Raw genomic sequence first — 17,018 nt, forward strand, 5'->3', positions numbered from 1 at the left:
TAGTGAAGTTTAAGAGACTACTAGACAGGTATATGGAGGAATTCAAGGTGGGGGCTTATATGGGAGGCAGGGTTTGAGGGTCGGCACAACATTGTGGGCCGAAGGGCCTGTACTGCACTGTACGATTCTATGTTCTATGTTATAACAAGGTAGATAATAAGGTCAAGAGTCCATCTCATTGTACTAGGGACTATTCAATAGTCTTCTACAGCATATAGAAGCTGGCCTTGAGCCAGCTGATATGTGCTTTCAGGCTTTTATATCTTCTGTCTGATGGGAGAGACAGAGAAGAGAGAAAGTCTGGGGCGGACGGCGGTCTTTCATTATGCTGGCAGCTTTCTTGAGGCAGCAAGAAGTGTAGACAGAATCCACGGAGGGGTAGCTAGTTTTCATTATGTTCTAGGCTTTGTCCACAACTCTCTGCAGTTTCTTGTGGTCATAGGCAGAGCAGTTGCCATACCAAGCCACAATGCATCCAGATAGATGCATAGATAAAAATTGGTGAGGTTCAAAGAGGACATGAATAAGCTTTTTTATCATGAACAACCTCAAAAAGATTGGACCAGTATGTTCGTTCCGAGGAACTTGTAACTCTCAATCCTCCTGAGCTCAGCACCATTGAAGTAAACAGGAACATGTCCCAATCTCCCTTCCTGAAGTCAATGACTAGCCAGTCCTGACGAAGGGTCTCGGCCCGAAACATCGACTGTACCTCTTCCAATAGATGCTGCCTGGCCTGCTGCGTTCCACCAGCATTTTGTGTGTGTAACCGGTTCTTTAGTTTTGCTGACACTGAGGAAAATGTAATTGCCATGACACCACTTCAGTAGGATCTCTCTCTTCTTTCTGTAATCCAACTCAACATTATTTTGAAATATGCTCTTTACTTTATTGTCGTCAAACAATTGATACTACAGCGTACAATCATTACAGCAATATTTGATTCTGCGCTTCGCACTCCCTGGAATTCAAATCGATAGTAAATATAATAAAAATTTAAATTATAAATCATAAATAGAAAATAGAAAAGGGAAAGTAAGGTAGTACAAAAAAACCGAGAGGCAGGTCCGGATATTTGGAGGGTTCAGCCCAGATCCGGGTCAGGATCCGTTCAGCAGTTTTATCACAGTTGGAAAGAAGCTGTTCCCAAATCTGACCGTACGAGTCTTCAAGCTCCTGAGCCTTCTCCCGGAGGGAAGAAGGACGAAAAGTCTGTTGACTGGGTGGGTCGTGTCCTTGATTATCCTGGCAGCACTGCTCCGACAGCATGCAGTGTAAAGTGAGTCCAAGGACGGAAGATTGGTTTGTGTGATGTGCTGCGCTGTGTTCACGATCTTCTGCAGCTTCTTCTGGTCTTGGACAGGACAATTTCCATACCAGGTTGTGATGCACCCTAGAAGAATGCTTTCCACGGTGCATCTATTAAAAATTAGTGAGGGTTTTAGGGGACAAGCCAAATTTCTTTAGTTTTCTCAGGAAGTAAAGGCACTGGTGGGCCTTCTTGGCAGTGGACTCTGCTTGGTTGGACCAAGTCAGGTCATTTGTGATATTGACCCCGAGGAACTTAAAGCTTTGGACCTGTTCCACCTGAGCACCACCGATGTAAATTGGGTCGTGCGGTCTGCCACTCCTTCTGAAGTCAACAACCAATTCCTTCGTCTTGCTGATGTTGTGGGATAGGTTATTGTCTTCGCACCATGCCACCAGGTTCTTAATTTCCTCTCTGTACTCAAACTCATCATTACCCAAGATACGGCCTACAATTGTGGTGTCGTCAGCAAATTTATATATTGAGTTCGATGGAAACTTGGCTACACAATCATGGGTGTACAGTGAGTACAGCAGGGGGCTGAGTACACAGCCTTGTGGGGCACCGGTGCTCAAAGTGATTGTAGAGGGGAGCTTGTCCCCTATTTTTACAGCCTGGGTCCTGTCTGTGAGGAAGCTGAAGATCCAGCCGCAGATCTACTCAATGCAACAGCACTAAATAAATTATTTGGAGTGTTTTATAGTAGACGTCCAAATGCACTGCATTTTCGAATGAACAGGTATGGTTTAGGGTTATACTCTTTCAGGTTCCTTCAAGATGAATGGCAAACTCTCTTACTCTGCCATGGAATCTGGATACTGCTTTGCAGAGCAGACTTATCTACTGGCTTGCCAGACTATTTCAGAAGGCGGATAAGAGGTAACCCTCTTGTTATTTTTTTGCCTTTGTGCTTCAGTGATGTGGCTTCAAATAAAATACTAACCACAAACCAGTTGAAGTAGAATGTTGCTCTCACTGTCCACAATGTTCTCCAGACACTATGGTGCACTCGAATCCTAGAAGTCCTCCAGAATACCATATGCTGTCATTGTCTCTCTCACACACATCACCATGAACACTACGTGCTGCCTCTCTAAGGATACTTCGTTATAAACGTAACCATTGAAGAGCAAGCAAACAGCATTGACAGATCCTACAAAGGCCTGTGATCTGGATCTGTGAGTCAGGTCAAGGACCAGATCAACAAACAAGTCACTTGAGCAAGTTATTTCTACCCTTGAGTAGGTCACTTCTACCCCACCACAGCTTCTGTACTAGGTGCCCAAGGATTGGGAGCATGGAGCTGAAGTGCAAGCAGAATTTGAGGAACACACCACTGAAATACTCAAAGGGGCTGCAAACTCACATTCAGTATGAAGAGATACAAACTTATCCAGGCTGCAAAAGTTCTTCATTAGAGCCAGTAAAGTGTGAACCAACCGTTAATTCAGTTTCCCTTTCCACAGATGTCACCCAATATGCTGAAGGTTTCCAACGTTTTCTGCTCTTAGTTCAGATTTCAGCAACCAGCAACTATTGTGTTTGCACAAAAAACATTTTTAACCTTAGATTATCAAGTGTACAACTGCATGGGTGAGCTTCCTCTGTATACTGTTGGACGTGCAACATTAGCATGGGAAACTGAATTGTTGCTGCAATGAGAAAATACTGTTATCTGTTTCTACTCCAGTCATTTTGAAGCTTTTGAGCTGCGTCTCAGTGATTAGCATCACAGAATAATACCAGCGATGTCAATAAAGATCCTGGTCAGATCAACCAAAAATCCTTTTCTTCTCTTCCCCCTCCCCCACACTGTAATCTAATCACAGATTAATTTTCAGACCTCTGTTTTGGGTGAGGATGGATTGTAGTGGAGGGTTTCCCAACACAAGACCACCAGACATAGGAGCAGAATTAGGCCATTTGGCCCGTTGAGTCTGCTCCACCATTCAATCATGGCTGATCCTTTTCTCCCCTCCTCAGCCCCACTCCCCGGACTTCTTCCCGTGACCTTTGATGCCGTGTCAAACTCTACCTTAAATACACCCACCCTCTTGCCCTCCACAGGTGGTAATTCCCCAAATTCACCATCCTCTGACTAAAGAAATTTCTCTGCATTTCTGTTTTAAATTGATGCCCCTCTATCCTGAGTCTGTGCCCTCTTGTCCTGGACTCCCCCACCACGGGAAACATTCTTTCCGCATCTACTCTGTCTGGGCCTTTCAATCATCCTTGTGAACCTCCTCTGAAACCTCTCCAATGTCAGCATACCCCTTCTTAGATAAAGAGCCCAAAACTGTTCACAATACTCCAGATGTGGTTGGTGTGTGGAACGCACTGCTTGAGTCAGTGGTGGAGGCAGATACACTGGTGAAATTTAACAGACTACTAGATAGGTATATGGAGGAATTTAAGGTGGGGGTTATATGGGAGGCAGGGTTTAAGGGTCAGCACAACATTGTGGGCCGAAGGGCCTGTACTGTGCTGTACTGTTCTATGAGGCCTCACCAGTGCCTTATAAAGCCTCAGCATCACATCTCTGCTCTTGTATTCTAGACCTCTTAAAATGAATGCTAACACTGTGTTTGCCTTCCTCATCACAGACTCTACCTGCAAGTTAACCTTTAAGGTGTTCGACACAAGGTCTCCCAAGTCCCTTTGCATCTCAGATTTTTGGATTTTCGCCCCATTTTGAAAATAGTCTGCACATTTATTTCTACTACCAAAGTGCTTGACCAGGCATTTTCCAACATTGTATATGGAGAAAATGGTCATACAAAACTATGTGCACATGCATTGACTGCTTCAAAATAAGCCACATTACAGCACACTAACTGCAGGGTGCTCAACATTTGCACTTTACAGAGTTACACAAAATGTGCAACAAAGAACAAGTCAAATAACCCAACCATTTCATGTCAACATTTACACATCGCTCAAGCCTCACCCAGTCTTTTCCTATGCACTTTGATCAGCACCCTTATTCTCTTCTCCGTCCAGCCTTTTGCCCAGCATTCTGCCTCCAACACTTCTACAGTCTCAGCATTTTAAGTAAAATTATTCCTAATTCATAACTTTTGATGCATTACATTTCATATGTAAATCAAAAAAAAATTGCAGATACTATTCCAGAAACACTGAGCAGATCAGGCAGCATCTGTGGAAAGAGATACGGAGTTAACATTTCAAAACAAAGCACGCTCACTGGGAATGGGCAGGAGATGAGGGAGGTTGATTTTAAGTTGTAGAGAGGCTACTGATTGGACAATTAGGGCAAAGGGAATATCTCCAGGATTCTACATCCAGCATTGCAGTAGTAATGAACTGTGTCTTGACATTCCAGTTCTCTCAATCTCACATCCCTTTTTCTGCAATTTAAAATATTTTAATCTTCATCTTTTCATGGTCATGACGCAAAGTCTTTGACCTGAAATACAATAGGACAGATGGAGTGGAATTTGCACATGCTTCCATTGGCTCCGGAGCATCCCCCAGATTTTGAGATTTCTTCCCAGATCCCAAAGACATGAAGATTAGTAGATAAATTGTCCACCATAAACTACCCCGGTGCAGGTGGATAGTAGCAATGAAGTGGGACAATTGATTACAGGGAAGTAAATGGGGTCATTGGGTTTATTGAACTGCTTTGAGAGCCGCCAAACGTCCATAAGACGTAGGAGCAGAATTAGGCCATTCAGCCCATCAAGTCTGCTATGATACTTCAACATGGCTGATCCCAGATCCCATTCAACCCCATACACCTGCCATCTCACCATATGTCTTGATGCCCCAACCAATCAGGAATCTATCAATTTCTTCTTTGAATATACCAATAGACTTGGCCTCCGCCTTCGTCTGTGGCAAAGCATTACACAGATTCACCACTCTCTGCCTAAAAAAATTCCTCTTACTTCTGTTCTAAAAGGTCGCCCCTCAATTCTGAGTCTGTGTCCTCTAGTTCTGGACATCCTCTCCACATCCACCTTATCTAATCTTTTCAACGTTCAGTAGGTTTCAATGAGATCCCCATGCATTCTTCTAAATTCCAGTATGTACAGGCCCAAAGCAGCCAAATGTTCCTCATTTGTTAACCCCTTCATTCCTGTAATCATTCACGTGAACCTCCTCTGGACTTTCCAATTACATCCTTTCTGAGATAAGGGGCCCAAAACTGTTAACAATACGCCAAATGCGGCCTAACTAATGTCTTATAAGCTTCAGCATTATCTCATTTTTATATTCTATTCTCCTTGAAATAAATGGCAACATTCCATTTGCCTTCAATACCAGACTCAATCTGTGAATTAACCTTCTGAGAGTCTTGCACGAGACTCCTAAGTCCATTTGCACCTCTGATGATTAAATGTTCTCCCCATTTTGATAACAGTCTGCACTATTGTTCCTTTTACCAAAATGCATTATCATATATTCCCTAACACTGTATTCCATCTGTCACTTTTTTGCCCCTTCTGCCAATTTGTCTAAGTCCTGCTGCAATCTCAGCACTACCTACCCCTCTACCTATCTTCATATCATCTGCAAACTTCGCCACAAAGCCACCAATTGCATCATATAAATCAATGACAAACAATGTGAAAAGTAGTGCTCCCTGAGGAACATCACTAGGTACCAGCAGCCAACCAGAAAAGGCTCTTTTTATTCCCACTTGCTGCCCCATGCCTGTCAGCCATTCCGCTATCCATGCCAGTATCTTTCCTGTAATGCCACAGGATTTTATCTTGTTAAGCAGCCTCACATGTGACACCTTATCAAACGCCCTCTGAAAATCCAAGTAAATAACATCCACTGCCTTGCCTTTGTCCACCCTGCTTCCTCAAAGAAACTCAACAGATTTGTCAGGCAAGATTTCCCTTTACAGAAACCATGCTGGCTTTGACTGTGCTGGCTTTCACTTTTTTCTTCGTAGTAGCAATGGCACTCACTCCTGCTCCCTGACACTCACGGAGCTCTGGCATACTGCTAGTGTCTTCCACAGTGAAGACTGAAGCAAAGTACTTGTTAAGTACATCTGCCATTTCTTTATCCCCCATTACTACCTCACCAGCATCATTTTCCAGTAGTCCAATATCAACTCTGAGCTCCTTTTTATTCTTTTATAACTGAAAAAACTTTTAGTATCCTGCTTTATACTATTGGCTAGTTTGCCCTCATATTTCATTTTCTCCCTTCTTATAGATTTTTTAGTTGCCTTTTGTTGGATTTTAAAAGCTTTCCAATCATCCGAGTTCCCATTCACTTTTGCTACCTTATATGCCCTTTCCTTGGCTTTTATGCAGCCCTTAACTTCCCTTGTCAACCACGGTTTCCTAGTCCTGCCCCTTGAGAACTTCTTCAGTGAGACATATCTATTCTGTGCCTTGAAAACTATTCCCAGCAACTTCAGCCATCTCCGTTTTGCCATCATCCTCACCAGTACCCCCTCCAATCCACTTGGGCAAGCTCTTCTTTCATGCCTCTGGAATTCCCTTTATTCCATTGCAATACTGATACAATGCCCTTCATCCCTGTTCTTGGGAAGCATGAGAAATAATCTGTTCTAATCCAAACCTGCACTTCTACAGTGATCTTCTCTTCTTCCTGAAGACAAATAGGAGATTCCCAGAAAAATAAAATATGCATTCCAGAATAAGGAGTTTAGCACCAGAATGTCACTATCTCAACAGCAAGTTAAAGAATGCAGAACCCATCAAATAAAAGCAAGAGACTAGGGTACTATTTAAATTTGTCATTTTGATCAATTTATACTAAGATGGACTTTTGTTTTAATTGTGCTCTTTATTGTTTCATTGATGTTTTTCTCATGAGGGCTGATTATATGACTCTATGTGCCTATGATGCTGCTGCAAGCAAGTTTTTCACTGCAACTGTGCACACCTATATGACAATAAACTCAACTCTGATTTTGATTAGACCAATCGCCTTTATTAATCACTTTAATCACAACAACATAGCCTGCAGAGACCAAATTAACATTATCTGAAACAAAATTACTATCGCAACCCTATTAAATACTACAGGTGCCAGACCATCTAACAATGGAAAACAATGTGCATTGCTAAGTCATCAGTTTTCTGTTTTACCATTCTGATTGTAGGTTATCTTGCCTAACTTAGGATATTTTTATTCAGATAAGATTGAGTGTAAAATGAAGCCAAAAGTAAAGAGATTTCACCTGATCAATGAACGTTAGATGCCGTTGGATAGTTGATTCATACTGCTCCTTTTGCGCTCTTAATCGTTGACTCATTTCTTTCTCAGTTTCCTTCACGTGCCGCGCAGTTAATTCCCTTTGCTGGGTCTAAGAAGGAAATGCTTTGGTTATTTGAGTAAAAGGGAAATTATTCACACGCTTCCATTGTTTTATGCAAATATTTACCTTGCAATGTCTTCGCAAGCAAAATGGGGTAGAAATTCCTCCTCGCTCATATAGACAAGAAACATGATCTAGTAACGTCTGGGCATTGTATTCCACCTCCAAAATTCACAAGGGCATGTCTCATGAGGATAGGCTGAGCAAGTTGGGGCTTTTCTCTTTGGAGTGAAGGGGAATGAGAGGTGACTTGATAAAAGCATATAAGATGATTTTACGATTACAATCTGACAGCTTAAGATGATCAATGATTAAGGCATAGATAAAGTTGGTAGCCAAAGACTTTTTCCTCCAAGGCGAAATGGCTAATACAATGGGCAATAACTTAAAAGTGATTGGAGGAAAGTATAGTGGGGGGAGGAATGTCAGGGTTAGTGTTTTTTTTACACAGAGAGTGGTGGATGTGTGGAATGTGATTCCAGGGGTGGTGATGAAGGAGGTATACAATAGGGACATTTAAGAGACTCATAGATAGGCACAAGGATGCTAGTAAAATGGAGAGCTATGTGGGAAGGGAAGGGTTAGAATGATCTTAAGAGTAGGTTAAAATTTGGAACACTATGGGCCGAATGGCTTATACTGTGATGCACTGTTCTATGTTCAAATTTGTAGACTTCAATGAAACAATTTCAAAATCTATATATGATTTAAAAACAAGCTTCAAGCTTGATGAATTCAACTTTAAGGAAGTGCTCCAGCTCCATAGATACTTTAAGAACAAATAGAAGAGGTAGTAATTAGGACTTCCTAAAATATTGTCAACAAATCAATTTTGTTAAGGATATTGTCAAGAACACTATCAGTTTGTTTAAAAAAACTAACTGTAAAGTGAGAGTATAACAGATAGTTTAAATAAATAGAAGGATGTGTTAAGATTTTTAAACATTCCTGGTATATCCTAGAATTTTAATATCATCTCCAACCCAAACTATAGGAGCACCTATATTGTCACAGGGAAGTTTTGCTAGTGCTTTTTGGGTGGGTTTAACAAGAGCAGTATGTCAGCAAGTGGAGGGATTGAGAGAAAGGGAGAGGTTAGGTTATACAAGTCTGAAAGGAAGGACAGACAGAGCTAGAACATGGACACGATGGGATTGACGGACTTGTAATTTTCCCCTTCGCTCTTTGTCAATTCCCCACTCTGACCTTCCTCTTACCTCTTATTGTTACCTGCCTATCACCTCCTGGAGCCCCTTCTCCTTCCCTTTCTTCCATGGTCAACTCTCCTCCCTATCAGATTCCTTTTTCTCCAACCCTTTACCTTTTTCACCTATCACTTCCCAGCTTCTTTCTTCAACTCCTCCATCCCACCCCCCCCCAACCTGGCTTCACTTATTTAGTGATACAGTGCACGTCTTCGAGCCACTCCTTCCAGGAACCCCCATCAAACCTGATTATCCCTAACCTAATCAAGAGGCAATTTACAATGACCAATTAACCTTCCTAGTTAGTCCTTGGACGGTGGGAAGGAACTGGAAAACCCAGAGAAAACCCATGCATTCCATGGAGAGGACATAGACTCCTTCCAGAAGAATGTCAGAATTGAACTCCAAACTACAGAACTCCGAGTTGTAGTAGTGTCGCACTAACTGCTACACTACAGTGGCACCTTCACCTTCTCACTTGTACTCCTTCACCTCTCCCCACCTTCTTATTCTGGCTTCAATCTCTTTTCTTTCCATGGAGTTATCATAAAGGAGGGTAGGAAGGCTCTGGACAATATTTTATCCCTCATACACTACTGAAGAATTACATGGACATCTTTGCACTCCTGTGTGTTGTACCTGTACTACAATGCTGAGTACACGTCTAAAGCACTTTATTGAGCCATGACTTCCCATTCCACCATGTCAGTCCATGGTCCTATCCCCATTCCCGTTCAGACATGTTTGTCCACGGCCTCTGTGGGTGCAGGAACAGCACCTCATATTCCATCTAGGTAGTCTCCACCCAGTGTATCAATTTCACCTTCCAGTAATCTCCCTCTTCTTCTATTCCCCACTCTGGCCTCTTACCTCTTCTCCTCACCTGGCTATCACCTCACCACCGCCCCCCCCCCCCGTGCCCTCCTCCTTCCCCCTCCCCCATCATCCACTTTCCTCTCCTAACAGATTCCTTCTCCAGCTCTTTACCTTTCCCAGCCATCTGGCTTCAGCTATCACCTTCTAGCTAATCCTCCTTGCCCTTCTCCCAACTTTTTATTCTGGTGTCTCTCTCTTTCCTTTCCAGTGTCTCAGTCAAAACATTGACTGTTCAATCCCTTCCATAGATGCTGCCTGACCTGCTAAGTTCCTCCAGCATTTAGTATGTGTTGCTCTGGATTTCCAGTATCTTCAGATTCTCGTGTTCAATATAAACTGTGTGTGCGTGCGTGTGTGTATAAAAGTAAAAATCAGATTATTTTTCATTATGGAATGGAGATACACAAAGAATGGGATTAAAGTAGGATTAGTGTAAATGGTATTGACTGCTACATTGATTCATGGTGATATACAGGATGGACTGAAGGGTCTGTTTCCATACTGTGTATCTCCATGCCTTCTCAGAGGTTCATCAGCTTGTCGTGGTGGAGAGGCTTGTGACTTCCTGATATTGACACTGTCTAGACTTTAGTCATCTGGCACTTTGCTCCTGGTATGGCCACCCGTGCTGGTAAGGTCAAAGGGAAGGTTCCACACAAGACCTCAACTGTGGAACTGGCAAAAGATTATGATACATCACAACGGCAGTGAAGGCAGAGGAAGGCTGCAGCAGTAAAGAACCCCATGCCACTGCACCCTGACCTTGATCTGTCAAGGACTCTGTAGTGGCAGTCCACGCATCAGCCTCCCCACTTAAAACAAGGTCACGCAAAGATGTTCTTTCTTCTCCATATCTCCATGAATCAGTGTAGCAAAGTACACATCTATTTCTATTTATTAGAAGTGTTGAACTTAGACACCTAAAATAGAGTTAAAATGGAGGACAAAGGAATGATGAAGAAATTAGCCATGAATCTTAATGAAGGGTCTCAGCCAAAATTACAAATGTTTATTCTGTTCCATAGATGCTGCCTAACCTGCTGAGTTCCTCCAGCATTTTCTATCTATTACCCAGGATTTCCAGCACTGGAGAATCCCTTGTGTTTATGGCTGTGTCTATGTTTCAGAAAGACATATTAGAGGATTGGTAAGAGAGACGAAAATGTGAATGATAGTAAAGAAGGTGTAAATGGTTGACAAGTAATTACAAAAGAATTTCAGAGATTTTTCAAGGCAGTTCTTATTTATAACATTTTTCTAAAGCACTATCACAAATGTGAGGTTGGAGACTGGTGAAGCTGTTCAATAAACTGTCAGGTAACTTAGAACGCATTTTGACTTTTTGCAGCCATATCTGAACTTATGACAGAGTAATGACAGGTTAAACTTCCTACTAAATACTATCTGCATTCACTGAAAGAAAAGGCTCACTGATGGACCAAGCAGCAGTCCATCCAATCTGCTGGTTGATTATATGCTTCTTTCAGATTGTGTTATTGCAAGATTTGTCAATTTGTAGCTTGTTTTACTTTCAAGCTTTCACTTAAACCAATGTAAGTGATGTGTCTGTGACTGCAATATTCAACCATGATACAGATATATTGTTTACAGTTGCAACTGATTGATTTGTGGCATAAGGAGTTGAAAGAAATAAGTGTTAGTGGACAAAATAGTACTGATGCAAGTTGATGAGAAGAAAAGCTGCTAAATACCAAGGACCAAATGATCGACATCCCAGAACTTTAAAAGACGTGACTACAGGAAAAGTAAGTGATCTGTTCATCACCATTCAAAATTCTATAGATTCAGGGATCGTTCCTGTAGATTAAAGAGCAGACAAATGTGATTTCATAATTTAAGAAAAGAGGAAGATAGGGAAAAATGCAAAAACTGATCTGTTAGGCTAATGTCAATTATAAGGGGAATCCTGGGATCTATAATAAAGGGCATAATAATAGAACACCTAAAAATGGAAAAACAAAGAGGAATGAGAAGAGTCAGTTCAGATTTAGGAAGAAATATCATGCTTGAAGTTCTAATGATTCGTATAGATAAGGAGTCAGTGGATGTGATTTATTTGGATTAGGATTATTTCATTTAGATTGTCAAACTTTCAATAAGGTTGATTGACAAGGTTAGCGCTCACAGAAGAGATAATATTTTACCCAGCGCTGAGAACTAGTTACTGGACAGATAACAAAGCATGAATATACCATAAAAATCTGGAGATCCCTGTTTAGAAATCCCAGTGGTTCAGTGTTCAATTCACTAGGTTTGGTTCCCAGAACTTTCTTCACTCTCTCTCTGAACTTGTTCCCTTTCCCTCCTTTAAACTCACTGGGGGTCCATTTCCTGTGCTGTTTAAGCACATCAAGTTCTGCTTCCTATGCTCCCTGTAAATTCAGCAGGGCTCCCAATTCTCACTTTCCATTTAAACTCACTGACACCTACTTTTGTGCTATTTTAAACACTCCAAAACCTGTTTGGATCCCCAGTGTGCAGCGCAATGCTATTACAGCCCAGAGTGTCTGAGTTCAGAGTTCAATTATGCTACCATTTGTAAGCAAGTTGTACGTTCTCTCCATGACCTGGGTGTTCTCCAGGTGCTCTAGTTTCCTCGCACAGTTTAAGGACGTACCAACTAGTAGGTTAATTAGTCATTGTAAATTGTTCTGTGGTTAGGCTAGGGCTAAATAGGTGAGCTGCTGGGCGGCACAGCTCTAAGAGCTAGAAGAGCCTGTTCCACGCTGTAGCTCTAGATAAAAAATGATTAAATTTCTCTTACACTCCTTAAAATTGTTAGGGTTGTGTTTCCCACACACCCTGTATATTGGCCATGTCTGGTCTCCTGCATTCCATTTAAAATCATCTAGTTCACTGAAAATGTTATCATGTTACTGTGTAATATCTTTTTTTTAAAAAAAGGTGGATTAGCAGCATCTTGGGGTATTAATAGAAATGACAAGCAATGGTCCAGAGGATCTACTAGTCCAGCACCTAACTCTACAGAGTGTCAGTTCACTACATATGACAAGATACTACATTTTTAATCCAAGATTAGCTATTAATATGAATATCTAAATGAACATTTGAAATGCGAAGACATGCAAGGTTATGGACCAAGTGCTAAGTAACTGAGCGTCAATGGGGAACAAGCCATCAAATAAGAAAACAAAGCACTGAGGTTTGTTTCTGGAGGATTAGAATTGTAAACAACACACACACAAAAAGGCTGGAGGAATGCAGCAGGCCAGGCAGCATCTATGAAAAAAAGTAGAGTCGATTTTTCAGGCCAAGACCCTGCTGAAATGTTGACTGAACTGTTTTTCCATAGATGCTGTCTGATCTGCTGAGTTCCTCCAGCTTTTTGTGTGTGTTGCTTGGATTTCCAGCATCTGCAAATTTTCTCGTTTCTGATTAGAATTGTAAAATGGTTTAAGTTTTAATAGCTCTTTGTGAATCAGTCTTTGGAATATGTAAACAATTCTGACTTCCAAGTTATAAGAATACAGAGAAATAGAACATAGAACAGTACAGCACAGCACAATACCAACCTTTTGGCTCTCTATGCTGTGCCTACTGCAAAACTATTCTAACCCTTCCCCGTCTAAATAGCTCTCCATTTTTCTTTCATCCATGTACCTATATAAGAGTCTCCTAAATCTCCCTAATGTATCTGCCTCTCTCCCCACCGCAGTCAGGGTGTTTCACATACCCACTGCTCTGTGTAAAATAAAACACTACCTCTGGCATCTCCCTTAAATTTCCTCTAATCACCTTAAAATTATGCCCCTTCGTTTTAGCTATAAATGACACTGGAGAAGATGCAAAGAAGGAACCTATCAGAATGATACCAGAGCTTAGAGTTTAGAGCTACAATCACATCTACTATGAAACACAAAATGTTTTCAACACTTTAAATTTTACCTAAACCCTACTAATGAGGTGCACTTAACAAATTTGCATAAATTGAATCCAAATTGCTCACACATGCACCTCCTTTGGTCCCTACTCCTTACTATTTTCCTCTATTTCTCAGTTATCTCTCCAGTACCCACTCCATTCTACAACCTGCCCCTTCAAGCTCACACACAGCAATCTCCACCACACCCCACTCCATTAACCCCCACCAACCTGTGCCTAGCTCTGTGATCCTTTCGTCATCCCATCAATCCCCCTGCAGCTGATCACATTTGCTTCTTTACCAATCTCTCCATTTCCAATGGAATACTCCGGAGGAAGGACCGCTGTGCACAATTGTGATGAGATGACCCATTTTAACATGCACAGTGTCTGGGTTTCAGCGGCATGGTGCAGGTATGTCTCTAGTAAAGGAGGTGTAAAGCGTTCCTTCCCTCTGCTAACCTGCAGGTCACTCATAGGCAAGGTGTAGCACCCGCTTAGCCCCTCTGATCAGCGTCACATGATGCCACGAGAGCAGGTAGTGGATAGCCATATGAGCAGCTGGTACACATCACAAGCCCTGGGTATGTGACCACTGACACAGGCAATCTCTAAAGAGTATTGATGATGCCTGGGGTCACCCATCTTGTAAAGACATTGCCCAGAAGAAGGCAATGACAAACCAATTCTGTAAAAAAAAAATGGATGACCATGATGGTCCATGTCATATGACAAGGCATGTGTGATGATGATGATGATGATGTGTCTTTGTGTCATTAACTAGCACCAAAATGTTGCAGCACCTCCATGTCATGAAGTATTTCCACCACAGTATTTGTGCTTGAATGCAACAACACCGCAAGGTGGTAATAAAATCACCTTGATTTTATTGCAAAACCTGTGGGTTTTCTGGAGATTGCTTCACCCAGAGAGAACTTACAATATGTTATGTGGTACTGCAAAGAGTTATTGGGATGAATAGCATTAATGCATTCAAGGAGAATTAGTCAAGCATAAGTAAGAAAGAAAAGAATGAGGCAAACTGGGAAAGTGGGCAAAGCAATGGCATATGAAGTTTAACTCAGGCAAGTGCAAGGAAATGCACTTTGGGAAGCTAAACCACAAGAGGAGTAACAAACACAGTTAATGGCAGATCCCCAGGGAGTAAGAACACAGCAACCTAGGGATCCAAGTGCATTGTTCCCCGACAGTGGCGACACGTAGACAAAGTGGTGAAGAAGGTATATAGCATAGTTGCCTTTATTTTTCAGGGAGCTGAGGTTGGTGAGACCACATTTGGAATATTATGTGCATATCTGGTCACCTAACTATAGGAAGGATGTTAAGCTGGAAAACATGCAGATAAGATTCACAAGGATGTTAACAAGACAGGAGGACGTGAGTTACAAGGAGAGACTGGATAGGCAGCAGTTTTCTCCCCAGAAGTTAAGACAGCTCAGGGGTATCCCTATGGGGTTTATAAAATCCTAAGGGACGAAGGGGATTATTCTGGAATTATACATTTCACGAATACAGCAGATATTTGTTCAAATGAGAACCAGTCTCAAGAGATGTGGTTTGCAAAGTGAACTGACCATGAATGAGACTTTCTTGTCTGCATCAGCCAAACGTAAATCATTGGGATGTTAACTGGCCTGCATCAGACCAGGCAAAAGGCCAAGTTATTTGCACCATTGTGACTGAGTTCAAGGAAGTTGCAGACCAGACTTATTTTTGTCAATTAGCACATCAAACATGGCCACAAGCACAATTGATTATCAATAGTTGGGGTAGTTGTGTAATCAGTCTGCCCTCATCATTAAATTTGGGTGTCTGGTATCTCAGTCTTCAGAAGCTGTTAGACCATCTTGTCGCAGCAGAGGTGTTTGAACTGTTATGTACCCCTGGGGTTCATATTTGCTGTGGACAGTTACTTTAAGGCACAGGAGAGAACTGAGACTAACTTTCGGATTTCTGCTGAGAGAGGGGGGCGGAGTCTGCCTTTCAGCTCATGTTTACACTTTTACAAGGACACTAACTACTACTGTCAGCTTCTGGGTTGCCATGGAAAGAGAGAGAGAAAGGCGGAGTTATTTGATGGACAATCGATGTTATGGTTTCTCTGCAGCGTGTTTACTTTTTACAAGGATAGTTACAGACACAGAGAAATATATGCTCAGAGTCAAGATAGATTCGATCAATGAAAGACACCAGTGAGTGAGGTCCTGATTTAAACTTTCAGTAGCCCAAAAGGGATGAGTTGAGATCGATTTTGAGTATTGATAATTGACTCTCACAAGTTTTCTGCAACTAGAACAAGTCTGCAGGAAGAGAAGAGCGGAGAGATAGGTTTGAAACAGAAGAAACCCAGTGACAAAGAGGTCACTGTTTGGACTCTCTCTCTAAGTAGCCCGTAAGGGTGAGTTTGATTCCATTCGAATACGAAAGTGTGATTGTCACAGTTAATCCACAAGAATGGGTTCTCTGGTGAGAGGGGTACCTTTGTGAATACCACTTGTGTGTTACCCTTGTTTGGGTGTGGTACTTCATTAAAGAAAGGCACCCCTGTGGCAAATCACTGTTGGAGTTATTTCGTATGTCGTGGAACTGGATAAGTGGCTATCACGTTGTATGTTTGGGGTTGGTTCCCTTGAAGAAGGTCCCCTTAGTGATAAGCTACTGTTGGTAATAATCCGTATGTGGATTTTGTTTGAGTATCCTGTGGCCATCACTTTGGAAAGACCTATAGCTGAATTCGGGTGTGGTACCACTTGGGTTGAAAGGATATTCGTTGAAGATCACTGTCGGTGATATTTTGTGTGTGGAGTGGAACAACTTCGGAGATAAAACCTATTACTACTGTTATTTTATGTTGCTGTTGTGGAATCTGTAGAATATGGACGTAATTGCCTTCTCTCAACATTTACCCTGGATTACAAATATCTCTCTCTCTCTCTCCCCATCACTACTCAACTCAAAACCACGAACTGAACTGAACTTTATTCATCACCGTACGACTGTATCCATTTACCCCTAGGCTTGAAGAAGCTTGGTTTCTATATTTCCACACTTATATACTTATAATCTTTGCCAACCTGTTTGATATATCTGAATTTATATTACTGTATTGCGTAGTTACTAATAAATACTATTAGTTAATAGCAATACCAGACTCCAAGGTGTTTTCTATTTCTGATGGTTCTTTAACCCGTCACAGGGTACATGACAGAACATTCAGGGATGTCACCCACTGGAGACATACAACTCAGAGTAAGCACCATGAAACTCAAAGTGTTGAAGTAAATAATGTCAGTGTAACTATTGAAATTGTATTGAATCTTGTTACTTTTGATTTTTAGGCTATAAAATGTGATGTACATTGACTTTGGGGGAC

At 41.7% G+C, this 17,018-nt stretch overlaps 1 protein-coding gene across 7 annotated transcripts in view; it reads right to left on the bottom strand.

The window, feature by feature from the left end:
• Positions 1-17,018, bottom strand: part of cep131 (centrosomal protein 131) — a 147,485-nt gene that overhangs the window by 40,835 nt on the left and 89,632 nt on the right. For all 7 annotated transcript variants that reach the window (XR_010015784.1, XM_063030546.1, XM_063030549.1 and 4 more), the window contains one exon: positions 7,503-7,628. Coding sequence is in view for 6 of the 7 variants with exons in the window: in XM_063030546.1 (XP_062886616.1) it covers positions 7,503-7,628 (126 nt within the window). In the remaining variant the exon portion in view is untranslated. The remainder of the gene's footprint in view (positions 1-7,502; positions 7,629-17,018) is intronic.

This window comes from Mobula hypostoma, chromosome 22, assembly GCF_963921235.1.
Source record: "Mobula hypostoma chromosome 22, sMobHyp1.1, whole genome shotgun sequence".
NCBI lineage: Eukaryota > Metazoa > Chordata > Chondrichthyes > Myliobatiformes > Myliobatidae > Mobula > Mobula hypostoma.